Source organism: Hypomesus nipponensis, chromosome 23 (assembly GCF_054491055.1).
Source record: "Hypomesus nipponensis isolate SF chromosome 23, ASM5449105v1, whole genome shotgun sequence".
In the NCBI taxonomy this organism is placed as follows: domain Eukaryota; kingdom Metazoa; phylum Chordata; class Actinopteri; order Osmeriformes; family Osmeridae; genus Hypomesus; species Hypomesus nipponensis.
In genome coordinates, this window is record NC_140383.1 from 6,676,364 (window position 1) to 6,701,914 (window position 25,551).

Sequence of the window (25,551 nt, forward strand, 5' to 3'; positions counted from 1 at the left end):
TTCACCCAGCCGGCCTGCTCAGACTGGCCCGGGCCAGAGAGCAAGGTCTGATCAGGGCACAGAGCAGGATGTAGTCACCTTCTTGCGTACTGGAGTTGGTTTGAGGAGACAGAGTTGCCAAATATAATGGAGTCTACCCCCTCAGGCAGTTATTGACCCACATGTCCCTTTACCTGTCCATCCTTTTCTGTATTTTGCCCTGACTTGCTTGAAGGTTTGATTCAATCTTTCTTCTGAACCGTTTGGGGAGATGTTTGTTTTTGGACCACGAGGGGAAACTGCACGAGACGTCTTGTAGAGGACCATGGAGTTGTCGGACTCCGCACTGAACCCTGAGAGTAGGGGACAGAAGCCCAGCCGACAGGGAGATGAAGGGACAGCAGATTATGAGGTTGTTTTCCTTGGCAGAGGAGCGGACAGGGAGGCAGGGATGAAACGCCCAGCTTCCTGCTCCACTCACCTCCAGTCCGCCCCAGCTCTGGGGGTTTGATGGACAGGTCCGTGTTGTATCTCCCCAATCCATCTTCACACCTGAGCCTGGGGCCTGGAGCCTCAGCCAGGCTGCCTCGTGGTCTGGGACGCAGGTTGTGCATATCACCCAGCTCACAGGGCCTATCTCTCTCTCACACATTAAAGACCACTGCGTCTCTTTATCTCTAGAAAAAAAACAGAGATGAGAGGAGCATTTTGGCCACCCCCGCATCAGTCCGGGCAGATAGGCTGAGCATGTTCAGTACTGTACAGAGCGTCACTACCTCCCCCACACAGAGTAGCTTGTCATGTAACTACCGCAGTCAGATAGGAGGAATCCTTACACTGGGGATAACAGAAACAGCCGGCAAATCCGCTTCTGGACTTCAGGTGAGGGGAGTCTCCTGAAGAAAATAAACATGTCCCTTTTTCACATGACATTGCTGCTTACAAAGGTTAAACAGCAACCTTAATGCCCAATAATTACACTGTACAGTCCTAGGTCATTTTTTGATACCTTTGATACAGCACAAATCAAGTTGCTATGGTTCCCAGCTTCCACCGTGCTACTGTTGATTTGTGTGCTGGTGTCAATAATGTGAAGAGGATAATGAGAGAGGAGGTGGTGCTAATCCTAGCATTAGTGAGTGTGTAGTCACTCACTCCAGTGGCAGTCAGCTCCCTGATCTTCTACTGTATTTTCCTGTCCAAACATGTCAGGTTTTTCCCTCGTGCTGGTACAGAAACGTAAACAGAAATCAAAGAGCAGAGAAGCCCTGAGAAAGTGTGTGAGAGAGAGAGAGAGCGGGAGGGAGGGAGGGAGAGAGAGAGAGACCATGTGGAACAGAGGAAATGCTTTGTGATGGTCTCTCAACAGCTTTCAAAGAACCATCAACATCAGCTGTCGCAGGCATGTGTACCTGAACGGGACACTGGAGAGCAGAGCCGGCAGTGCTTCTGTCCTCAAAACGACCCTCTTCTGAGTTGAGGCGCTGTTCTAATGCTGTCACAGGTTTGAAAACACACTTCATTCTTCATTACCGTTGTAAAGTGATCAAATGATCTATGCCAAACCTTTAGTCTTATGACAATAAGTGAATCCACCAAGTCAACTCCCTGATCCTACAGTTCTGTTCAACAATCATGTGGAAGTTTGAAGATCAACTTTTACCTAGATCAGCTTTCAGTTATGGTGGCACCCTTTTGCAAACTCACATCTTGTGTAGCTGTTGAAAGGTTTGCCCCCAACCACCACCACCAGCTTCCTCTCTTCTATACAGACACAAGCTCCATATCAAATCCTCTGTAATTACACTTGCAGCATCGCAGCTTTCACTCCATGCAGAGGAAATGTCATCTTAATAATGAAACTTTCCCTATTAATCGCCCCTGGCTATCTGCGACTGAAGCAATTATTTAGATTTTCAAGAAAAAACTGCTCAATCCTGTAACTTTAATTTCAATATGTTTTGTTCCTTTTATTTGACAGTGCAGTGTTTGGGCTCAGGATGAGGTCGGGTTAGATGAGTTGAACCATATCCTTCAAAACCTCTTGTTTGCACACGACAATGGTCAAATAGTACTTGTGCATCTCAAACAGATCATGTTTGTCTCTACTTGACATTTTAACGTACAATACCAGTCAAAAGTGTGGACACGTGCCCAAACCTTTGACGGGTACTGTATTTCACTTTGTTTAGGATCATTTGCCTTCTGGAGCACTTGGGAGATGTCTTGATAAGGCCTTTCCACAGGCAGTCTCTAACCCAGAGTGGTGTTTACATTCTTCTGCTCACACCTTCTCTATCCACTGAGACAGGATCCCATCCATTTGAGTTCATCTGAGAGAACCATACAGTGAAGACAAAATAAACTCCTGACGAGGATGGAAGATGAAAGACACCAATGGCTGGGTCTTAAGTATCCCAAAAGATACATACATTTTAGATTGTCAACTTCCCACTCGATGCCTTGATTCTTGTTTTGTGCAGGGTGTGTGTGCGTGTGTGTGTGTGTGTGTGTGTGTGTGTCACAGTGCAGTTAGCAGTAAGCTGGGGACAAGCACAGGAAAAACAAATGGCTAATACCAAATCTATAGGTGCACAAAACTGTGAAGAGTCTCACAGTAACCTTTTAGCTCACGGTTTTAGTCCTAATTATACCTTTGTGTCTGTCATCGCCACAGCCCAGCTAGTATGGCATCAGGGCTTTGAAGTGGCGAACTTTCAGAAGACTCAGTTGTGCATGAAGTTCCTTGTTGATTCCCTTCAATCTCCCTCCTCATCTGGCTTGGGGCGCTCCACCCTTCCTAAGCACCCTGGCTTTGACGTTCTTTGGAATTGGAAGGTACATGTGACTGATGAAAGTATTGGCTCCACAACTTTACCCTGAACTGCTTCTGATACAGCGAATCACGTCATATGATGGAACTAATGTAGCATTGCCCTCTAATGTGCTGAACTATTGCATCAATCATGTGCCCCCCGGAAAATAACTAAATAAGTATGATAGTTATGGACCATGCAGCCAAGTGTGTTACCTGGGCTTCATAGTGTTGTGCTCATAGGAACCCTTAGCACAGAGGAGCTTGTCACTTTTTGCTTCAGGAAGTGAAATCAGACAGCGAGATCACACTATTAGAAACTTTGCAATCTCTAGGCAGAACAATCCCATACATATCTGATCCTCTATAATCACAGTGGGTTGGGAGGAGCTAATGACGTCTTGCTCTGACCCACCGTGGTGAAGGGCTGACGATGGAGAGAGATGGCAGGAGGATATAGGAAGAATGGAGGGGAAGTTGCAAATGAAGGACTGAGTGAGGAAAGTGAAGGATTGTGGGAGGGAGTCCAGCATGGGGGAGATGGGAGGGAGCAGATCAGGGACAGCCCCTCTCTCAGCTGGGAAATTCCTCCCCTTCAACTCAACACACCTGACAGGGACAGAGACAAGCACATCCCTCTGGATCTCTGAAACTCTACTCCCCCTCCCTTTTCCCCTCTCTCTTCCTCTCTCATCTCCCAACTCTCTCTCCTTCTCTCTCTCTCCAGCCTCAACCCCTCCTCTGAGCAGCTGACTTGTTCACAGTTAAATGTGTGTAAAGGGACAGCACTCATCCACAGAACTCTCAGGTAGACTATCTCTGTGTCAGACTGACAGGACCAGCCGGCAGGGCACAGAGGACAGCCCTTCATCATGACACCTTCTGAAAGGACAGCATGACAAGAATATTATTTTACTTTGGAATTGAAATTTTGAAGGATTTAAAAAAACATCAGGATTTAAACAACCAACCCAAAGGATACTTTGTGACTAATGGAATGGTCTAACCATCAAGCCGGACACTGTCTGAGGGACATTGACACATTACCAAGGGACCTGGTTTGTCTTTTGGAGCGTCCCTAGTCTACAGTGCGGTTATTCAGGCTTCATGAGACTCACTGAATGATCTCCAATCACTGCAAAGCTCCAGTTCACGTCTCATAAACAGGCAAGGTTTCAGCCCTTGGACGATCTCGGTCACGTTGGTCTGGAATGATTTCTGCCCTGTGGTAGGAGCCGGTCTGCCAAGGAGGCTGCATTAAGCTCAGCATAACTAAACTGGGACCCAAACAATCAAATGCTCCATCACATCGTATCATCAACAGACAACCTTTCAAAGACGTTTAGCACAATCAGTCCAGGAGGTTAAATGTCCTACGTTGCTGAGCACAGAGCTTAGCAAGCTCCAGTATATTTCCTAGCTGTCCTGTGTTTGCCTGGGAGCAGGTGGGTGACATGCAGGCCGGGAAAGGCTCCCGAGACAGAGTAGAGAGCAACCAGGACCAGGACCAGGACCAGGACCAGGCAGGTCTACATTGAATGGGGTCTGGCCCAGTGAGAGGGAGTCTTGATGTCTGTCCTGCAGTTGGCCTGTCTGCTCATCTGCCTTGGGGCACGTGGGGACCAGGCTGGGCTGTGGAAACCATGCACAGGTACCTCTGTCCTTAGATAAAGACCAGCTCAATGTCCATGTCTTTAAATGAGTTGACTGGAATATATTTTAAATTGCTATGGCTGAGTATGTGCTGGGAATTGCTTTGGAAATTGTTGAATGAAGTAAATGATGTCAACGTTTGGTTCTGAGGAGGTGTATGAAGACAGGAAAGAGAGATCCTTATAGTCTTTCGTACCGCAGTTAGACACAGAAACACGCACACACACATACAGACACCAGCACTTCACAACACACTACAATAAATACTACACTTCCTCTATGATAGCAGTACCCTGGATAGATTAGATTACAAATGAACACCAGGTGCTGTTATCTAGCCAGGATACAGAACCATCCATCCTGTTCTTTCTTCTAGAGCAATCTAGTCAGCAACTTTCATCTCACACCGCTTACTAACATTTGCTATGGTTCTGAGGACAGGCTGACAGACAGACTGACAGGCTGTCTGACTGATGGCTGTCTGATGCATGTCTCATGCCTGTGGGGTAATGAGAGTTCATTGTGGTCACGTCTCCTAGCAAGCTGACATCATGTAAGTGTACAGTGGCGGTGGCAGACATGTATTCTCTGTCTGGTTCTCACACTCACGCACACGCACACAGGCCTCTCAGCCTCTCAGCCTCTCAGCCTCCCAGCTTCCCAGCTTCCCAGCTTCCCAGCCTCCCAGCCTCCTAGCCTCCCAGCCTCCTAGCCTCCCAGCCTCCTAGCCTCCCAGCCTCCCAGACCCTTACCAGCCTCCTAGGAAGCTTGCAGCAGGACACAGAGAGGCGAGACAGCCCAGCACTTAAGACAGATACACTCTGAAGCTTGTATAAGCAAGTTATACTTTAAAAGAGACGGTCTGAGATGGACTCTATATAAAAAATGTTGGTGAGTTTGTGAATTCTCACTGCAAGGGTTAATCATGTTTATAACTAATGTGTGTTTTAGAGTCCATGTTTGAAATGTATTTTGTCTGGGTTTTCAATCTTCTTTTTCAAACCGTTCTCTCCTGTTTGCTTTATTGCACAACTTTGAAATGTGATCCATAAAGTAGTCTCTTCTCTCCCGGGATCAACTCAGGTGGAACTAAACAAAACAACACAGGACCAAACAGACAGGACTGGCCTCTGGCTTTCTCCCATGCCATGAAGGATTGAACACATTAGGCTGGACTTGGTCATTTCAGTTCACTAAGGAAAACCTTTGTTTTCCTTTCTTTCCTACACCACTGATAATGATCACTGTGTGTCGGAAGATTATCTTTGGAGATTCTCTGATATCCACTTCTTGATTCCCATCACTTCTGCATGGTTGTTGATTTGCATTGAAGAGCTGATAGAGTCCATTTAATCATAATCCACATCTCTGAGAACTGTCGTATAAGCAGTCACTCAACACAGTAAAGCAAGAGACTTGTGGCATTTATTCAGTCAAATCACCTTCCTCCTAACATGAGTGATGTCTGTAGAAGTCCTGGAAGTTCCGTGCATGTGCATGTGCATATGTGCTTGTGTGTGCATGTGAAAGTGTGTGTGAGAGTATGTCCATTCCTGTAGATAGCAATCTTAGTGAAAGCTTGTCGTTTGTGTTGCATTCCTCCCGCAGATCTGTTACCTCTGGACTTCCTGTCGCGGGTGCTACCAAGGGCAGGGGAGGCCCCCCTCAGTGAGGTCCGCATGGTACAGTCCAGGGGGGCCCGGGGCCTCCAGCTGGCAGGGGCCCAGTCAGCACCAAGTTTCCCTGCATCCCAGATCTTCAACAACTGTGACTTTTTCCCAGGAGAGTTCTCCATCGTGGTCACATTCAAGATCCCACGATTGGCTAACAAGGTGAGGGAGAGGGGGAAAGAGAGAGAAAGAGACAGATAGGGAGTGGAGGAACTTCATTGTTGGTTCAGTAGTAGACCTGACAGTCCTCTCTTGTTCTAGAGGAACGAATACATCTTCTCCCTGGTAGAGGAAGACTCTGATGGGCTACTGCTAGGACTGCGTGTATCCCAGGAGAAACTTCACTTCCTGTACCAGGGTGCTACGAGCAGGAAGCGGGTCACCTTCAAAGCAGTCAGTCTGGCAGAAAACCAGTGGCACACACTAGTGCTTGCTGTGACTGGGCGCTATGCCACTCTGACTGTGGACTGTGGAATGGCTCTGGAGCTGTAAGTCAAACCTGCTGGGGCTGGGTTTACGTTACTGCAAAATCAAAGCATGTTCATTCTATTCTATTCTATCTCTGACTAAATCTGATCAAATGTGAGAAATTTCAGTGGACAACTGTGCTCAATGCAGGGTCCAGGAACAGCCCTTCCCCACAACACTAAGAACCTCCAACTCCAGGTTCTACATTGGCAACAGGAGGCGATGGAAAGGACGTTTCTCTGTGAGTTCTTCTGAAAGTTCCTTAAAGAACCCTTGCCATACAAGAAAACGTTCCCTCTCACCTTCCCTCTCACACCTTCCCTCTCACACGTCTGTCTCAACCAGGGTCTGCTGCGACAGCTGGTTCTGTTGCCAGGATCTGATGCCACCTCGAGGGTGTGCCCCTCGTCAGACCCCCGTCTGGCAGAGCTCTCCATCCCTGAGGCCCTGCTCACCCTGCCCATCACATCTCCAGGGAACAACAGTCTCTACCCCTATGGTGAGGCTGACCGCTATAGCTTCCCCGGTGGATTGGCTGGAGCAGTTGCCCAGGAGACCAGCCCTGAGTCTCTCTCCTGGTCTTGGGTGGATGTTTGGTGATACGTGTCTTCACCATAGCTTCTCTTCATGACTCATGCTCAATCTGTCCTCAGTTCTCTCCTGAGCTGTGTTTGGGTTGTAAATAAGACACTGTGATGGTATCAGAAACCGGGTAACTCTACCTTGGAGCTGTCTCTGTTCTTGATAGATGGAGACTCAAAGCTCCTGTGCTTCAGGTGTCTCTGTCTGACATCAGTTTGGGGCACTTGTTTTGTACACTGGGCCTCTGCTGAGAGACCGGCTGCGGGTTTAAAGGGACAGTTTACCCAAAACTCTCAGGGTGTTCAGATGTTTCCCATTTTCAGTATTGAAGTAGCATCAATGAGCCCACATCCAGCCACACACACTCTGTGTGTGGATCCAGTCATGCTGCACATCCCCAGCTGTTCATTTCCACATTTCTGTCAAAGACTTACCAGACATCAATTGGTTATTAGACTCAAACCTGATGTGTATGACAACGCTCTTGTGTGTTTAGAGCCTAATAGGTTCACACTTCAGTTATGTGATGAGAGTCCAAACCAAACACTTACTGTAGACAGCTCATTTCACAGGTCTTGTCATCGACTGAGTGTGAAAATGAAATCTGTCATTGAAGACTTTCTTATTGGTTTGGAGCTGGCAGAGATATAGCCCATGTGATTCACTGTGGTTTGGCAGAGTTTTCAGACTTAGCAGAACAAGAACCTATCTTTTTCAAGGCGTCCATTCTCATTTGGAGCTTCACCAGATTTTAATACCAGGCTATCATGGAGATAAAACTGTAAATTACGGTTTCTTCAGGCAATGTTTGGCACCGTGATTGCCCTCTCAAGTGTTCTGATGAGATAATGCCTCACTGTCTCATGACCTTGACTGGAGATGTACAGTTCATGTAACAATTCAACAGTATTATTGGCAGCAGAACATGAATTGCTCATTACCAGTGAGTCATCAAGTTTTGATCTTACAGTTCCCATTCATGTACATCAGTCTGTCCAGCTACTTTGTGCTTTAGTCAGTGGTAGAAAAAAAGCTTTTGTTTCAAGTTTAATATAGATTTATTGATTTTTACTGTCTGTGTCTGTCTGTCTGTCTGTCTGTCTGTCTGTCTGTCTGTCTGTCTGTCTGCTTATCTGTTGCCATCCATCTCTCTGGTCAGAGGCGGAGGTGCGTGTGACCTTGGGGATCCAGCCCCCGTGTTCCAAGATGGAGAAGGGTCAGCTGTGGTTCGACACCCTGAACAGAGGTCTGTTCATGTGTGACGGCACAGCCTGGCAACCTCTACTACAAGGTGAGGTAAACGTCTGGATCGGCTAAGATCAACCTTGTGTTTGAATTCTTCCACCTATAACTGATGCTTTTCCTCCGTGACTTTGCAGAGAAAAAGCGTCTGGATTACGTGGAGGACTACCAGGACCTCTACACCAGGTCAGAGACCTTTGACATTGAGGTGTTCCAGATCCCCTCGGTGGGACTGTTCATGGCTACAGCGAACCGTCAGTCCAGGCCTGGCTCTGGGATCTATAAGTGGGTGGATGGAAAGTTTGAGCTTTACCAGAACATCAGCACCTTTGAGGCCCGGGCTTGGAAGTACTTCACCATAGACAACAAGGTGTGTGTGCCAGTCCGGAGGGGTCCAATCTCGTCACTGTGTATGTACTGTTTGGTTGGCATGGTTACGCAACCACCTGGTTGGTGAGCAACAATGTGGAGACCAAAAAAATGGACTGGTGCGGGATGGCACAATGGGAATGAACAGGGTAAGAGAGTTCACATGGACTCTGTGTGAGCATTATCAGTGTTCTTTGATAAAAGATTCTTTTCAGCAGGTCATGGTCACGTCTCCAAAGCAGCTCCCACTGTAGGTCTTTTGATGTGGCTCTTACAAAGGGGGAGGGAGTAGAGAGAGGGGAGGCCTGGTGTTCAGCTCTTAAATCATATGTGTATAATCATAGAAATTCATTTTGTCTGATGTTAGCCTTGATTTATGAGTTGACACCCCTCCACTTCCCCTCAGAGTGACTCCAGTTAATTACAAATGAGATTCAAAAGGCTGGAGTGTTGGACTTGAAGCCAGTTTGGAGGTCTGTCAATACCTGCAGTGTAATTATCAACATTATCTGTTTTTCTCTGTTCATCTTGTGTTCACTGAGTGTTAATCTTGATAGTACAGGTAATACTATCTTTGATCTTGCGATGGTAGTCTCTATGTGTTTAATGAAAGTTTGATTGACATGTTCAGTCCTAACCCTAACTCCAGCCCTAACTCTCACGTCAAGCTCCAGCTCTGACCGAAGGTCTGACCTCCCTGTTTCTGTCTCAGATGTTCCTGGCTGTGGCCAACTCCATGGGGAGGACTGAGGGGGGGCAGGAGCTGTCCATTATCTACAAGTGGAGTCCCAGGAAACTGAAGTTCCTGAGGCACCAGACCCTGGAGACACACAGCGCCCTTGACTGGGAGGCCTTCAGAATAAACAATCAATCCTTCCTGGTTGTGGCCAACCACAGACGAGGTATAGTGCCTGTTTGTGTGTGTGTGTTGATAAAGTTTGTGTACTAGAACAGTTTAAATGTAATTTAAAAAAAGAATATACCTCTAACTGTATGTCAACTATATAATAACGGTGAATATATAATTTAGAATAATTATTAATAAAACAGATTTGGGACAAAATACCTAGACTCTTACTGTATAAACTCTACTTTACAATGTACTTTCACAGGAAATAAAGCGTTTATCTTCTCTGTGTGTTATGAGCATGTATGACTTTATCTTCTAACTATCAACCTACGTGCTTCTTGTGGGTTCAGATGAGATTATCCTTGATTTCTCATTCCTGTGGCTGTTTACATCCCTGCTGTGTTTCTGTACTCTGCACCTCTGCCTTCCCCTCCTCTGAAGTTCTAAAGGGTGTCCTCCATTGATCAAAGCTCAAAAGAGGCCATAAAGAGGCTTTTCATGGGATCTAAGGGTCTAGCAGGCCTTTAGCAGGCCAGCTTGTGCACCTGCAGCTGGCTGGCTCTGTGCCAGAACACCAGCGTGGGGGAAGTCACCTCTATACGCTGGCCTGAACTCACCAGCACCTTCACATGGGATTCTATTCAATTCAATTCAATTTGAATTCCATTTGATCCCATTCAAATTCTATTCGATTCAATATTCTAATTGTGTGTTTGTCTGTGTGCGTGTGTGTGTGTGTACGTGTAGTCATGAAATCCTGAATGTTCTGTTCCACAGGAGAGGACAACAACCACAACATAAACAGTGTGATCTACAGGTGGAACCCGGGAACAAAGGTGTTTGAGGTGAACCAGACCCTGCTGACATCCGGGGCCTACGACTGGGAGTTCTTCACCGTGGGACCCTACCACTTCCTGGTGGTGGCCAACACCTTCAACGGAGTCTCCACACACATCAAGTCCACCATCTACATCTGGCTTAGGGGCATGTTCCAACCTTTTCAGCACATCACGGTACCAACGAGCTGTTCTATTTATATCTGTCTACATGAATTACATGGTACAATACAAATGAGGTTCAGTACTGTCAAGTTACCAAGGGATGTACTGTGCGTACAGTTGTTTCTGAGCATACAGTTACATTTTCAATTAAATGATCTTAAACCCTCCCAAGCTAACGGAGATTGGGTAAAGAATAGAAATATGTGTCATTGCTTCAAAGGGAAAGAAAGGTCCTGTGTGTGAGTCACCCCCTGGGGAGGTGAAAGTGGCCTGTCTTGTGGCTTGAGGAGGAGGTCTGGGTGTGAACTGGGAATATCCACATCTCCTCTGGCTGCTCGGCAGCTGTAACCTCAGTCAAGCTGCGGGGCAAGGCAGAGCAGATTGTCTTCGCCACACACTCATCATACACACTCCTAAATTTAGATGTATGGCCTTTTGTCATTTGGGACAATCTTACCTGCGGTTTCAGATTTCTAATCTGTCACAGCTCAGTATTGCCAATGTCTCAGTGTTCTACCTTTGCTGACTGTTTCAACTGTTTGAGCCAAAGGGATTTAACTATTACATCAGTCCCAGCTCTGGGATGCTTTCCAACTGAACATCATCTTAGAGATACAGGAATTGACTGCTGTAGCTGAATATGGAAAGATTGTGTCAATCCCACTTCAGATGCCAGAAAGGTGTAATTAATGATTAAGGAGCAAGTTTAAATCACTTATCCTGTGTACATATCAACAGAATGCCCTCGGCAACCCAGCTGTCACTGAGACATCTTAGAAACGTTTGGTTTTAGCGGGGGGAATTCCAGCACTGGTGGTTACGCTTGAAGTAAAAAAGAGGGAGCCGTTGCTGTTTTGACAAGTCCGTTTGGGCGGGTCAGATAATGACTACTGAAACAACATGGTGTTCTAGGACTGGCTATGCTACCTGTTATTGCTCCCTTCTGTGTTTGTGCTTGTATGTGTCTGTTTGAACTATATTGTTGATGGTGGCCTGTCCTCTCTACCTCTGTCGCTGGTCTAATGCAGACCATGGGGGCAACAGACTGGGAAATGTTTCAGATCGGAGGGAGGTATTTCCTGGCTGTAGCCAATGGACAGATGCTGGACCATAGAGGACCCAGCCTCTACACTATCAACTCCACCATCTACGAACTCAACATGATAACACAGACATTCATCAAGTTCCAAGACATTGTAACCAACAGGTCAGAAAACAAAACACAAACATCTCATTTGCCCAGTAGGTCCATGACTAACCATGTACTCAGCATATACAGTGCAGCTGTATCACCGTGCGGTTTGATACGATTGTTCTGTGTTCTGTCAGTGCTGTGGACTGGGAGTTCTTCACTATAGGAGAGGAGAAGTTCCTTGTGGTGGCCAACTCTCATGACGGCAACTCTTACTCTCTCAACAGTGTTATATACAGGTACGCTGAAGTCAATCCTCCCAGCTCTGTTAGTGCCCCTGATGCACTGACAATAGTGTTGACAAAACACTCTAAGGTGCCATCTAGAATGTGTATCAGTGGAAGACCCTCTAAAAGATTATGTATAGATTTTGAATCATTACAAGGGGTTCTATAAACCTTTTGTTTTAGAGTGCATTTTCTTCATTAACTTATGACCTGATGTGTGTCCTTACCTCAGATGGCAGGGCTATGAGGGGTTTGTGCCCATCCACAGCCTTCCTACCATTGGCTGCAGGGACTGGGAGTTCTTCAACTCTACTGAGGGTTCCTTCCTGGTCTACTCCAGTGCCACCACTTCCCTGTCTAAAGTCTTCAAACTCAAGACCTACTGAGTATGAGGGCTTGTAGGAAATGTTATACTTCAGATAGCATTATCTAGAGGAGCTGAAAATTGTTCAGAGCTGTCACCAACTTCCAAAGCAATGGAACTTCTTCAGTGCACATGAAACCTATTTAAAATATCGATTAACAATTTCTTAACGTGCCACTCAAGAAGGGACTATGTTATGGTGTATACCTTTGTAATGTAGCTCACAAATATACTTACTGTCTGCTGTCACTTTGTATCATTGACAACATGTTGTCAGTTAAGTTTTTATGAAATGTATTATTTATTCATTAGACGTTTTTTGATTTAGTATGTTACTATTATTACTGTATTGTTACTGTAAAGCATTGCTAACTTTTGCAGTGGATTTTTCAGTGCAAGATCAGACTCAGTTATAAACCCAGGGTATAACTTTTGAGGATAAAATGAAGAAATTGTTTCTGTCTGTCACTACAAAATTCTTATTGTTTAACAGTTTGAGAGATAGTGGGCGCTTAGGTGCAGGTGCAGTGCCATTTTTAGTCTTCCAGCTATTTTCTGTGTTCTCAGATGTAATCCTAAAAAATAAGCTAGCGTCTCTACAGACATCAGTCATGACTGGTTCAGCTATATATGACTATTACGTTATTCTAAATAAATATTTATATAACTATTACTTGTTAGTGTGTGTGTGTATGCGTGTTCGAGTGAGTTAATTAACTTCCTTTCACTCCAGGCCACACGGAGGTGCTCTACACGTGAACAGTTTTTGTGCACTCAAACAATCCCTGCATGATTTCTCTGTGTTTTTTAAGGTGAAAGTTTAAGTGTACAGTTTTGAATTCAGTTACTACCAAGTGCAAACATGGCTAAACAATACCATTTAAAGGAAGGCTTTCCATGAGCTCCTCATGAAAATTCACAATAATTAGTAAGTATTACCACAGCGTTTGATTTTGAGGGTATTACTGTTACTAACCAATTATAATGCGTAGCTAGGTAGCTCTAAGTGGGGCTAGCTAGCCAGCTTGTACTTGCATTAATTAGCAAGCTAACTATCCAGCCAACGTTGCTTGTGTGCAAGCAGCTTATTATGAGATAATCTGTAATGCAAAAAATAGCTTGCTGTGCTTTCTTGTGCTGTTGTGGATACCGATAGCTTGCTTTTCTTACTAGGGCGTCATGAAATTCAGCTAGCTAGGTAGCAACGGCATATTCAGTAGTTAACAGAAGCTTAAGCTAGTTACTTGTAGACATCAAGTCAACTATCACAGCCACCAATACCTAGCTACTTACCCAACAAAGAACGCAAGACATTATAAGAAATTGTTTGAATAAACATAGAGAACACCACTTTTCTGGGGAGTAAGACCAGCTACCTTATTTATCTAACTTACAAGCAGCAGCATATACTGTTAATAAGGGTACACAATTCAGTATATATTGATAACAATGGTGAAGAGGTTGGTATTCAGCAATGATCTTTTTCTGCCTCCCTCCCCCAAGCGTGCTTAAGAGTCCTGGGTTTGAGTGTCCAGCATGGAGTCCAGGTTTTTGCTTGGCTTGCAAGAGGAGAAGGCTGAGCTGAGGGTGGAGGTGTCCCGTCTGCAGAACGAGCTGGCGGAGAGTCATGCTGAGAGGGAGGAGCTGGAGTCCAGGGCTCGAGCACTGACCGACCGGGTGAGAGGCGGAGAAACGTCTGTGTGCTTCTCCATACAGCCTGGTAGTGTGGTAGCCTACCTTCCTACTCATCCACAGATATTCAGACTACACACCAGTGGTCGATAGATGCTGCTCAAAGATTCTGCTTAGTTCTCAGAATGAGAGAGTTGGGTACACACCTTCTAGCCAACCAGTCAACATATTCAGATGATGAATATCCTTGTTCATTTGAACCAGTCAACCCCTTTTACCAGCACAACACTGACTGTGCTCTCCCTCTCTCCCCTGGCCAGCTGACCCAGTCGCTGGACCCGCCCCTCACCCTGTCTCTGCGCCTGGAGAGTGAGCAGCGGGAGTGGAGGCGGAAGCTGAGGGAGGGCAGGGAGAGGGAGGCCAGGCAGGCCCTGCTCATCCACAAACTACAGAACAAGGTCAGGGGGTCAGAGTTCACAGGTGGTCAGAGTTCACAAGGGCGGTCGTTCTAAAAGTGTGCCCGTGTCGAGGTGTCTGGGCTTTCTAAAGCGGGGTTTGCCCGTGCTCTCAGGTGGTGGAGTACCGTGACCGCTGCCAGGGCCTGGAGCAGAGGGTGAAGTCTGAGGAGAAAGAGCTGCTGAAGAGAGAGGTCAGTGGAGGAGTATATATGTATGCTGCACTGTCGGATATGTCCCTGCTTGTCATGACCTTCAGCCTATATCTAATAAAAGTGGAAATGGGGAAAAAAAGAATGAGAGAAACTTGACTGTCGGATGTGGATATTCTGCAGAGGAGGATTAGGGATGAGCACAGTGACTCTCTGGAGAACGCCCTCATCCGTCTGGAGGAGGAACAGCAAAGGTGGGTGGACTGCCTTGATTCCTCAGAATAATTGTGTTTTGGAAAACGACACAAAGGAGAAACTGTACAAAGAACGACCTATGAAACGAGATCCTCTTCTCTGCCTTCTCTCTGCAGGAGTGTGAGTATGGTGCAGATGAACGCCCTCCTACGTGAGCAGCTCGGCCAATTGGGGCAGATCAACGAGGCGCTCAGGGAGGACTTGTGCAAGCTGACCACTGACTGGTCGAAAGCAGTGGAGGAGGCGGGACAGAGGCAGTCTGAGTGGCAGAAAGAGAACGAGGTAGCTAAAAAGACAACATGGGGCAGAAAAAGTTCCTCCTCCATCCTATGATTTTACCTGCAGCTCTGACTGTCGTCCCCATCCTGGGTGTGTCACTCTGTAGCGTCTGACGGGTCACATTGGTGAGGAGCAGGCTCGTCTGATGGGCCTGTGGGGGGAAGTGGTCACCCTGCGACGCCACTGTCACACCGTCAAGACTGCTACTGACAGGTAGGGGGCGCCAACAGCATCTCCACCAACTGCGTTCTTGAAGCAGCCCGTGTTTGCCGTCTAGTCAGGTTTTTAACGGATCTGTTTGCTTTGGGGCAGCTTGAATGGTCACCATGTAATCTCCATCTGCTACGCGGCTGTGCTGATTGTTGTTTGTTTGTTGTTTGTCTGTGCACAGGGACCTGTGGCAGCTGAGGGCGGAGTTCACCCGTCTGGCCTCCTCCCTGCTGTCCCACTGTGGCTCAGTGGAGGTCCTGCACCCCAGCGGCCCCCTGTGCAGCACCTTCGTCATGAGGAGCCCCCGGGCCTCCAGACTAGCTCCCCCGTTCTCCTCCACCCTGGGCCCTGCTCTCTCCTTGCAGGAGCTGGATCCCTGGGAGCAGGGGCAGACGAGGGAGAGGGAGCTCTCTGAGTTGACCCTCCACCATGAGGCTGAAGTTCAGCAGCTGAAGGACAGGTCGGTCTGTCTTCCTGTCGGAGGGAGGGTTCGCTTGGGTCTCGTATGCTGTGTGGGGATGTCGTCTTCGGAGAATCGCGAGATTTGAGAATGTTCTTCACTTTACCCATCCTGTCTAATGCTCAACCACTCTCTTTCTTTAGAATCTCCGAGCTGTCCACCTCCCTCCAGGCCCACGAGGAAAAGAGGGCGGAGCTGGAGGAGGAGATGCGAGTGGAGGAGAGGAAGAAAGCAGAGGAGGAGCAGGGGAGAGAGAGGGAGCGGGAGAACCTGAGGGAGGCAGAGAGAACCCTGGAGTCAGTCAGTCAGGCCACACTCAGACTGGTGAGATTTCACACCAACATTCACATGCATTGAGAAGATGTCAAATCGATATAATGGATTCCTTTAAAAGTCGCTTTTATCCATAGCAACTAATGGGAAGATTTGAACCTTCAACCTCTTGGTCTGAGGTCTAATGCTCTACCACTGAGCCATGCCTATGACCAGGATATCTGACAGAGATGAGTTGCTGCTGTGGTCCAGTAAGCGGTCCTTGTATCCTGCTGCTCTCCAGGCCAGGGTTCTGAGCGCCCAGTCTGAAGGAGGCCTGGCCAGCGCTGCACGTTCTGAAGGTCGCGACCTGTCCTCCCTACTGGCTATCCTGGCCCAGGCTGAGACTGCTTTGCACTGCAGACACCAGCAAGCACAGGTGACAATAGTTACTAGAATAGAGAATAGAACTCACCGGTAATTCTGTTTGGTGATGTTAATATTTACAGTTGTGCATCTTTCTAAATGAGAAGATCATTCCCTCAAAAAATATAGCCTTGTTTGCTTTGATTGTGCCTTGGGTGATGACTCTGTTACCCCGACCTGACCTGCCTCCATGTTGCCACTAGGGGGCGGAGGTGATTCTGAAGAGGCTGGGGGAGGAGAGAGCTGTGCTCCAGCAGAGAGTCACACAGCTAGCGTCTGACACAGAGGAGCTGCACACACACAACCTGAACACAGCACAGGAGCTCACACACACCCGGGACCTGCTAGCGAGGTACAGCAGAAACCGGAGCTCATGCGCACATACACACACCGTCTCAAGAGGAAAGTTCAGGCATGTACGTGCCTTGCCAGAATCCTTCTGTGTATCACTGCCTGTGTCTGTGTGTGCGTGTGTGTGTGTGTGTGCGTGTCAGTGAGAGGGAGATGGTTGTGTCCCTGAAGAGCCAGGTGGAGGAAGCAGAGAGACGAGGGGAGGAGCTGAAGAAGGAGGGCGAGAGACTGAGGCGGGAGAGAGACAGGGAGGAGGAGAGGAAGAGCCAGGTGGAGAGCGAGAGACAGAAACGGTACCGGATCAGAATCAACTCACTGGTTGACAAAACATGCAGTAGTTTAGCTTATATTTCCTATATTTTAATGGGAGAAACAATCCATAAATGATATAGTTACAAATGTAGATATATATCTGTCATGTTGTACTAAGTACTGTATATATACTGTATACATGTTATTATAGTGTAGTAGTTAGTCCTGTGTGACTGTGGTGTTCCCTCAGTGTTGAGGCAGACCTGCGGGAGGCTGCCCAGCTTGGGGAGAGAGAGAGGAGCAGCCGCATGGAGCTGCACCGCCTCCAGGTGGCGCTGGAGAGAGAGCAGCTGGACCGAGAACGTGCAGAGGAAGAAGCCACTGATGCCAAAGACGCTCTTGTCAAGGTAATAACACCGTGACCCTTCAACTTGCACACCTAATGCTCTAAACTCTGGGCTGTGTTCCAGCTGCCATAGCTACTGCAGTCTGGTCTGACACTCAGTAGTAGGATGCCACAGTGTAGGCAGTTCTGCTCTTTGGCTACGTGGTTTAACCCCCCCCCCCCTGCTTCTGCTTGCCCCATCATTGCTGCAGACGCAAGCTTTCATACTCTTCGTGTGTGCTTTCTCTGTGTCATTGGTTCTGCACTGTCAGAACATCAGCACTCATGTTAAAGGTAATGAAGGCATGGCACGCTTCTTCCTGTTTATCTGTAGATCCACACTCTCTCTCTCTCCCTCCCCCTCACCCCTGCCAGGGGGTCTCCAGGCCTTCCCCCTCTCTGTATCTGTGGATGGATTGGGCATGGGTTTTTGTGAATTGATTTTTTGTGGTGTATTCTTTTGTGTGGTCCTTTAAGTAGTCATATTGACCTCTTCCCCTACCCCATCGCAGGCCAGGGAGTCAGTGCTGGCCCTGTCCTCCAGTCAGACTCTGCTGCAGCGCGAGGTGGCCGAGGGCCGTGACGCCCTGGAGAAGATGGCCGCCATGAACGAGGGTCTGGCCAGGGACAAGAGGGAGCTGAACGGCCACGCTCTGCAGGTCTGCAGCTGCAGCACCCCCTCCACTCCGACACACCAGGGGGCGAGACTGCTCTGGATGTGCTGTGATCACATTGAACCGCTGAACTGCTTAAGCTCAGAGTTTAAGACTATTTTGGGCTCTGAGAGTGCCCGTGTCCTTCTCTTATGGGAACACCAGGCTCCTGTCAGTGACATCCTGCTAAGCTGTGCTTCCAGAACTCTAGACCATGTCCTCTCCCCTGTTCCCAGGCTGAGCTAGAGATGGCTGATCTCCAGAACCAGCTCCAGACTCTGGAATCAGAGGCAGGGACCCTCCGCAGAGAGCTCAGGAGCTGCTCGCAGCAGACTGCTGAGTTGAGGTACGGCACTGTTAGTTTGCTTCACCCTTCGCTAACCCCTCTCAGGCTGAGAACAGTTGCTTTGTCCTGAGATGGCTGGCCAATCACTGACCGTCAGTGATTTGCTGGTTATATAAATGGCACTCACCTTGGCAGGAGCCAGAGAGAGGCAGGCCAGGATTGTCTCCAGAGGCTGAGAGAGAGAGAGAGGGAACTGGAAAGAGAGTTGGAGACCATACGAGAGGAGAAGGAGAGGAAGGGTGCCTCGCTGAAAGAGGAAAGAGATCAAGCAAGGACACAACTGAAGGAGGTGAACAACAAGAAGTCTCGTTTGTCTTAGTATTAGTCATGTCATTCCCCATCCCCTTACAATTCGCAATTTATCATTGTAGTAGTGTGATGTATTTGTGTGTGTGGCTGTGCAGCTGTCGGCTCAGCACAGTGCAGTTTGTGGGGAGCTGCGTGGTGTGCAAGCGGAGCTGGGCCGAGCGACGGAGCTGCAGAAGAGGGCCGAGAGAGAGCGGGAGGAGCTGGTGAGGCTCAACCAGGATCTGGAGGAACGGGTGTCAGCGCTGGAGAGAGAGAAGAACCTTCTGGAGCAGGACGTTGAGGAACTCAGGTCAACAGACTGCTCTTTCTCCTCTGCTCTCACTGGGGGGGGGGATAAATGCAGTGTGTCTAGGAACATTTAAGGTTTACATTAAGACAAGGTGAGACGGGTATATGGGATTTGAATAGGGATGTCCCTGCTCTGTTTCATGTCCCCCAGGCATCTGACAGTCTCCCAGCAGCAGCAGCTGAGCCTGGCCCAGAAGCAGGCCTCAGGGCTGGAGGTCACCAACAACCAGCTCCAGGTCCAGCTCCACACCCTCCTCCAGACCAAGGAGGTGCTGACAGGTGAGACACTCTTTCTGACAATGGACCCAAGGGAAAACATTGGGATGAACTAGGAAAGATGTAGCTGGTTAACATCCCACTAATCCTTTTTTTTTGTCTCCAGGAGAGATACAATGTTTGAAAGAAGAGCTGGAAAGAGGGTTGAACCAGAATGTGGAGGAGAGGATGAAAGAAAGAGAAGAGAGAGAGAAGGGTGCCAGAGAAAGGGAGACCGGGCTGGCTGAGTTGGAGAGGCTGGAGAAACAGTTGGAGGAGATGTTGGAGAAACAACGAGTAACCGAGGAGGAGAGGAAGGAGGAAAGGCAAGGGTGGCAGAGAGAGAGAGTGGCGCTGAGCTCGGAGCTCGGCCAGAGGGATGGAGAGGTGGTGGCGTTAAAAAACAGGATGGATGGACTGGAGAAAGAGAAAGAGGAGGTTTTAGCCTTGCTGGAGGAGAGAGCGGCAGAGATGGAGAGACTGCAGACCAAGCTGACCTCGGAGCTGAGGATCACAGAATACAGGATGAGGGAGGTGAAGGAGGAGGGGGAAAGATGGAAGGAGAGAGCAGAGGAGCTGGAGAGGGAGAGAGACCGACTGCTTCAGAGGCTCAGGGATAGAGAGGAGAAGGAGAATGAACAGTTGAAGACGGTCAGAAGAGAGAAAGACAAGTTTGTAGAACTACTAAGACTGCGAGAAGGAGAAATCCGAGTGAAGGAGGAAGAAATAATCGAGTTGAAAGGTAGAATTCAATCAGTAGAGGAAGATAGAGATAATATAGAGTCAGAAGTGAAGACAATGGAGGCACTGAAAGGGAATCTCTCTGCCTTAGAGGAGGAGAACTCCAAACTCAGGGAGAAAGAGAGAGAGCGACGCAAAGATGAGGAGAAAAGGAGAAGAAGCAGGGAGACGGAACAGAGAGAGCGTGAGGAGAGACTGCGAGGAGAGCTGGGACAGAGGGATAAAGAGGTCCAAGCACTCTGGGACAAGATGGAGGGGGTGGAGAGAGAGAAGGAGGAGACCTCTGCCTTGCTGGTCGAGAGAGCGGCGGAAATGGAGAGACTGCAGACCAAACTGACCTCTGAGCTGAGGATCACAGAACACAGGATGAAGGAAGTGAAGGAGGAGGGGGAAAGATGGAAGGAGAGAGCAGAGGAGCTGGAGAGGGAGAGAGACCGACTGCTGCAGAAGCTCAGGGATAGAGAGGAGAAGGAGAGTGAACAGTTGAAGACGATCAGAAGAGAGAAGGAGAAAATGGCTGAACAGCTGAGAAAAGAGCAGGCCACGGTACGAAACAGGGAGGAGGAAGTAGAAGAGTTGAACGACCGAATACTCTCGCTGGAGGGAGAGAGGGAGAATCTGGAAGAAGAGCTGAAGAAGTTGGGAATGCTGGAGAATAAGATGGCCACCGTTGAGACGGAGAACTTGTTGCTGAGGGAGAAGGAGCGAGCGAAGAGCAAGGAGGAGAAGAGCAGAGATAGGAGGGAGACGGAAGCGAAGGAGCGAGAAGCGCGTCTGGGAGCGGAGCTGAAGGAGAGGGATGGACAGCTGGAGGTCTTGACAGTCAGGGTGAGCGTCGTGGAGGAAGAGAGGGACGAGATGAAGAGAGAGGTGGAGAAACGAGAGGCCAGCCTGGAGAGACACATGAGTGCGCTGAGAGACCGGGAGGAGGAGGTGGAGAGGCTGCAGGGGAGCCTGCGCCGGGAGGAGGAGGAGGCCGAGGAGAGGCTTCGGCAGGGGGAGGAGGAGGTGGGGGAGCTGAGGGTCAGGCTCCAGGCTCTGGAGCTGTCAGAGAAGCAGCTGTCGGCTGTTCTGAAGCAAACGGAGAGTGCCCTGGAGAGAGAGAGCAGCGAGCGCAAGGAGGCAGAGGACCAACTGGCTTCCAAGAGCAGGGAGCTAAGCAAGGCCAGGGAGGAGAGGGAGAGAGAGAAGGAGAGGGAAAGCGAGCTGAAGGACATGAAGGAGAGTCTCGAGGACGAGGTGAAGGAGTGGCAAGACAGGGCCGAGGAACGGAGGAGGGAGATGGGAAAACTATCCCAGCTCCTGGTGGAGAAAGACGAGGAGGTGGAGGACCTGAGAGCGAGACTGGAGGAGGGCTATGGAGAGAGGGATCGACAGAAGGAGTCGCTGAGGAGGGGTGAGGAGGAGCGGAGGAGTTTGAATGCAGAGCTGAGAAAGGAGCAGGTGGAGGGAGAGAGACTGAGGACCAGACTGGAGGAGCTGCAGAGGGGACAGCAGGCCCTAGTGGAGGAGAGAGGAACGCGTATGGAGAGACTAGGGGCACGGGTCCGGGAGCTGGAAGAAGAGAGGGATCACCTGTCTGTTGAGGTGATGAGGAAGGAGAGAGAGGCGGGAACACTGAAAGACGAGATAAGCAGAGAGAAGAGAGAGAAGGACAAGGCCAGCTCATCGCTGAGAAGGGTGGAAGAGGAACTGAGAGGTGCGAAGGAGAGCAATGAGGTTATGGGCCTAAAACTGGGAACCATGAAAGATCAGGTACAACATGGAACTATACAAACCAAATATTTTATCTGGTGTTTATTAATATCAATATCAATATGACGTTTTTCCCCATTCTATTTGGTTTATTCATGAAATATTCATCCATCCACCAGGGTTCAGAGGTGAGCCGTCTGAGGGAGCGGTGGAGACAGGAAGTGCAGGAAAAGGAGGCGGAGAACCAGAAGATGAGGGTGGGGCTGAAGGCAGGGCTGCAGGAGATGTCCAACCTGAAGGAGCTTCTGGAGGAGAGCCACCGCGAGGGGGAGAGGCTGAGGGGGCTCCTGCAGGAGAGGAGGGACGAAGTGGTGAGGAGCAGGGAGGAGAGCCTCAGGACGGCCCGGGGGGAGGTGGAGGAGCTGCGCTCCAGGACCAGGACGGTGGACACGGAGCGGAGGGAGCTGGAGAGGAGGCTGAGGCTGAAAGAGGCCGAGGCGGCGGAGGCTCTCGGGGCAAAGGAGATGCTGGAGAAGTGCAGAGAGGCCCAGGAGGAGCTGAGGGCTCGGTTGGAGGAGAGAGAGGCTGAGATCAAGGAGGTTCTTGCCGAGAAAGAGCTGATGGTCCAGAAACACAGGGTGCAAGAGGAGAAACTAAGAGCGAGGGAGGTGGAGGTTAGACTGAAAGACGAAGAGCTGAAGGACGCGTTGGGAGAAAAGGACAGGGTGGAAGAGGACCTGAGAGGGATGCAAGATAGAGAAATGGAGTATACCAGAACCATAGCTAGGCTGGATGTCCTGGAGGAACAGAGGATGGAGCTGAGCTCTCTGGCTGCGGACAGAATCAAGGATGCGGAGGAGCTGAGAGAGAGACTGCGAGAGGCGGTAGGAGAGAGAAAGGCGAGAGAGAGAGATGTGGAGAGGCTACAACAGAAGATGGAGGAGCTGGCACGGGGAGAAGAGGAGAAACTGCAGCAGAAGGAACGAGGGATGGAGATCCTCACAAAGAGGATGAAGGAGAAAGAGAGGGAGTTTGAGCAGATGAAGGAGAGGGTCCTGGAAGGACAGAAGAGGAGGGAGGACCTCCAACAAGCTGAACAGGAATCCCTGAGAAGAATGGAGCTCATGACAAACATCCTCAGGGAGAAGGAGAGTGAACTGGAGAGAGTCAGAGAGAAAGCCTGCAAGGAAGAAGGGGAACGGCAGCAACTACAGGAACTGTTGGAGGAGCAAAACCGAGAAACGTTTGAACTGAGGAAGAGGATAGAGTCTACGGAGAGAGGGGAGACTGACGGAGACAGGGGCCTGAGAGAAAGGGTGGACCTGAGGAGAGGGGGAGGCAGAACAAACGGAGGAGGCTCTAAAGGTGAGGTGTGGGAGGAAGCGGGTCGCCGGCCGCCAGAGAGTGAGGGGGAGCTGGCTGTCCTGAGGGAGCGTGTGGCCTCCCTGCTCCTGGAAAGAGAGGAGACTAACCACCTGCTGAGCGAGAGGGAGACCGAGTTCTACACCCTGACCCAGAGAGCAGAGGAGCTTGGGAAGGATCGGGACCGGGTCAGAGTCGCCCTTGAGAAAACAGAGGCTGACTTGATTGGTTATCAGGAAAAGGCTCACCAGCAGAACCAGAGCAAGTCGGCGGAGACTAGCTCACCTCAGGTTGGTACAGCTCTCTCCGTTCCACTGGTGCATGGCTTCCAGTTTGGTCCACACAATTTAGCGTCCGTCTACAGTGTGTTCAGTGTGGTCTGTGTGGTTTCCCCAGGGGATTAGACAGGGGGAGGGCTCTGGGTCTGACCCCGCAGTCCAGGACCGGCTGGGGGTCATGCAGAGGGCCGTGGCCCAGCTGGAGGTGGACCAAAGACGGCTACAGAACAGGAACAACCAGCTGGAGCAGCGCACAGAGAGGCTGCGGGCCGAGAGACAGCACCTCAGAGACACACTGACGCAGGTAGCTGTGGGACAGCTGAAGCAGGTACTAGGGGACAGACTACATCGAGGTCAAAGCATCAATTGAATTTCCTGTGTTTCAAGGTCGAGGAGGAGAGAGGGAGAATGCACCACCAGCTGTCCCAGCTGCAGGCCAGTAGTAGCCGGAGCCCAAGAACTCAGGTCAGACATCACTTGATTTCAGATACATAGCCATCAAAGCTGACGTGAAGCAGGTCATTCATCTCTGTTGTGGGCTTCAGGATCCCAGAGGGTTGGACCGCCCGGAGAGAGAGGAGCTTGAGCAGCTGAGGACCAGAGTAAAGGAGCTGGACGACCAGGTCAGTTTGATCAACTGTGTTATCACGCTAGTACCTGGGGATATGGCCCCATGAGTTTCTCTGGGGTTGTGGGAGGTTAAAATCAACAGGAAGTTTCCTTTGTGCTGTGCCACTTTGAAGTGGGTTCCTGTTAAACTCTTTGTTATGAATATTTGTTGTTTTTTCCCCCCTGTTATGAATGATTAAACAATACTCTCTGATTTACCTCCATCCTGCCCAGGTCCATCATCTGAGGCTGACACTGGCAATGGATCACCACCAGAGGGCGCAATTTCTCCAACGCTCCTCCAGGAACAGCCAGTGGCTGGTGTCTCTGAGACAGGACCTCAGCGACTCGCTGGCGATGGTCTCGCGGCAACCGATCCCCTCTGTTCTGGAGAATGAGACTCAGAGATTGGACAGGAGTCTAAAGGAGGAAGAGCTTAGGTTATCTCTCAGTCAAAGTTGAAGAGGACTCCCAGACCAGAACCAAGCACTGTGCTACTGTTACAGTAGAGGATGGGGCACCCCTCAAGACAATGACCTACAGTAGGTCATTGTCTTGAGGGGTGCCAAACTAACTAGCGAAACTTCAAACCACTCCAAAAGATCAAGCACAACTCTGTGACCAACTATCTTGGTATTGTTATGATCCTATTTCCATGCTTGCACTCATCTGTGTAATTTCAGATGACAATCATTATTCTTTGTAAAATACTTTACTATACATTAGCATTATTTATGTTTTGATCAGTTACCGTCTCAGGGGGAAAGAAGGTATTTTTTTCCTACATTTTTATACTGACTTATTTATTTTTCGTACTTATTTTATCTTTATATTTATATTTTTGTTTTCAGTTCTCCTTTTCCCAACTAACTGAAACCCAACACAATTTCCTGAACGCCTTTTATTGTTGAAGTCATGATCATTTTCAGCTACATTCAGTTGACAGTAGGCCATCATTTTCTCTTTTCCAAATGTTCTGTTTGACTTTTAGTGTATTTCGATGCCACTTATGAAGCCAACACGTTAGTTGTGATGAGTTGAAATGTGTGTGTGAAGTTGAATTAACTCAATTAAGTATTTTCAAACCGTCAATTTGATGACTGCTATTTATTGACATTTCACATTTCTTCCCAAAAATTTAAGATTGCAGTTTTTGCCATGCAATCACACAGAACTGCATTGACATGACAATTTAATCGAGTATCCTTCATATTATGACATTACAAACAGTGTGTATGCAACATAAGAGAAACAGTTAACAGTTATTTATTAGGAATGATAGAACCAGCCGCCTGGTGGTGCCCGATTACAGGAGAAATAAGAGACAGTGCGTGTCCAATGCTGGTCCGTTTTTTGGTAGGCATACCCAATCTAGCCTTCTCATTATTTTTTATGTGATAGAGAACAAAATAAAATATGTTTGAGTTTCAATCTAATGTAGAAACCATTTTACCCACAATACATAATTGATTTCTTCCTCTCTAAACACATACA

The 25,551-nt window shown here is 48.8% G+C and overlaps 2 protein-coding genes across 2 annotated transcripts; both read left to right on the top strand.

Annotated features, from left to right (window-relative positions):
- Positions 1-4,248: 4,248 nt before the first annotated feature.
- On the top strand, positions 4,249-13,041 carry tspeara (thrombospondin-type laminin G domain and EAR repeats a). The gene is made up of 12 exons (XM_084688468.1): positions 4,249-4,321; positions 6,056-6,279; positions 6,379-6,605; positions 6,736-6,826; positions 6,931-7,084; positions 8,327-8,458; positions 8,547-8,779; positions 9,491-9,680; positions 10,406-10,641; positions 11,658-11,836; positions 11,959-12,060; positions 12,281-13,041. Exons 1-12 carry the CDS (start codon positions 4,249-4,251, stop codon positions 12,432-12,434), a joined length of 1,995 nt encoding a protein of 664 aa, XP_084544594.1. The 3' UTR covers positions 12,435-13,041.
- A 150-nt stretch (positions 13,042-13,191) lies between these two features.
- LOC146233997 (uncharacterized) lies at positions 13,192-25,149 on the top strand. Its single transcript, XM_084689469.1, has 24 exons — positions 13,192-13,340; positions 13,916-14,089; positions 14,365-14,502; positions 14,616-14,693; positions 14,835-14,905; positions 15,023-15,188; positions 15,292-15,398; positions 15,577-15,855; positions 15,999-16,179; positions 16,412-16,546; positions 16,737-16,885; positions 17,028-17,177; positions 17,387-17,543; positions 18,034-18,180; positions 18,411-18,520; positions 18,656-18,809; positions 18,925-19,118; positions 19,269-19,396; positions 19,500-21,868; positions 21,988-23,460; positions 23,567-23,752; positions 23,836-23,913; positions 23,994-24,071; positions 24,292-25,149. Exons 2-24 carry the CDS (start codon positions 13,949-13,951, stop codon positions 24,517-24,519), a joined length of 6,897 nt encoding a protein of 2,298 aa, XP_084545595.1. The 5' UTR covers positions 13,192-13,340; positions 13,916-13,948; the 3' UTR covers positions 24,520-25,149.
- The last annotated feature ends 402 nt before the right edge of the window (positions 25,150-25,551 follow it).

What these genes read in the sequence shown, in the direction of transcription:
- LOC146233997 (XM_084689469.1), top strand. Translation starts at nt 13,949, where the DNA reads ATGGAGTCCAGGTTTTTGCTTGGCTTGCAAGAGGAGAAGGCTGAGCTG. An exon ending in GTCAGGCCACACTCAGACTG is followed by an intron (nt 16,180 to 16,411) that starts GTGAGATTTCAC and finishes GCTGCTCTCCAG; the next exon opens with GCCAGGGTTCTGAGCGCCCA. An exon ending in CGGAGACTAGCTCACCTCAG is followed by an intron (nt 23,461 to 23,566) that starts GTTGGTACAGCT and finishes TGGTTTCCCCAG; the next exon opens with GGGATTAGACAGGGGGAGGG.
- tspeara (XM_084688468.1), top strand. Translation starts at nt 4,249, where the DNA reads ATGCAGGCCGGGAAAGGCTCCCGAGACAGAGTAGAGAGCAACCAGGAC. An exon ending in CTGGCAACCTCTACTACAAG is followed by an intron (nt 8,459 to 8,546) that starts GTGAGGTAAACG and finishes GTGACTTTGCAG; the next exon opens with AGAAAAAGCGTCTGGATTAC. An exon ending in ACTTCACCATAGACAACAAG is followed by an intron (nt 8,780 to 9,490) that starts GTGTGTGTGCCA and finishes TTTCTGTCTCAG; the next exon opens with ATGTTCCTGGCTGTGGCCAA.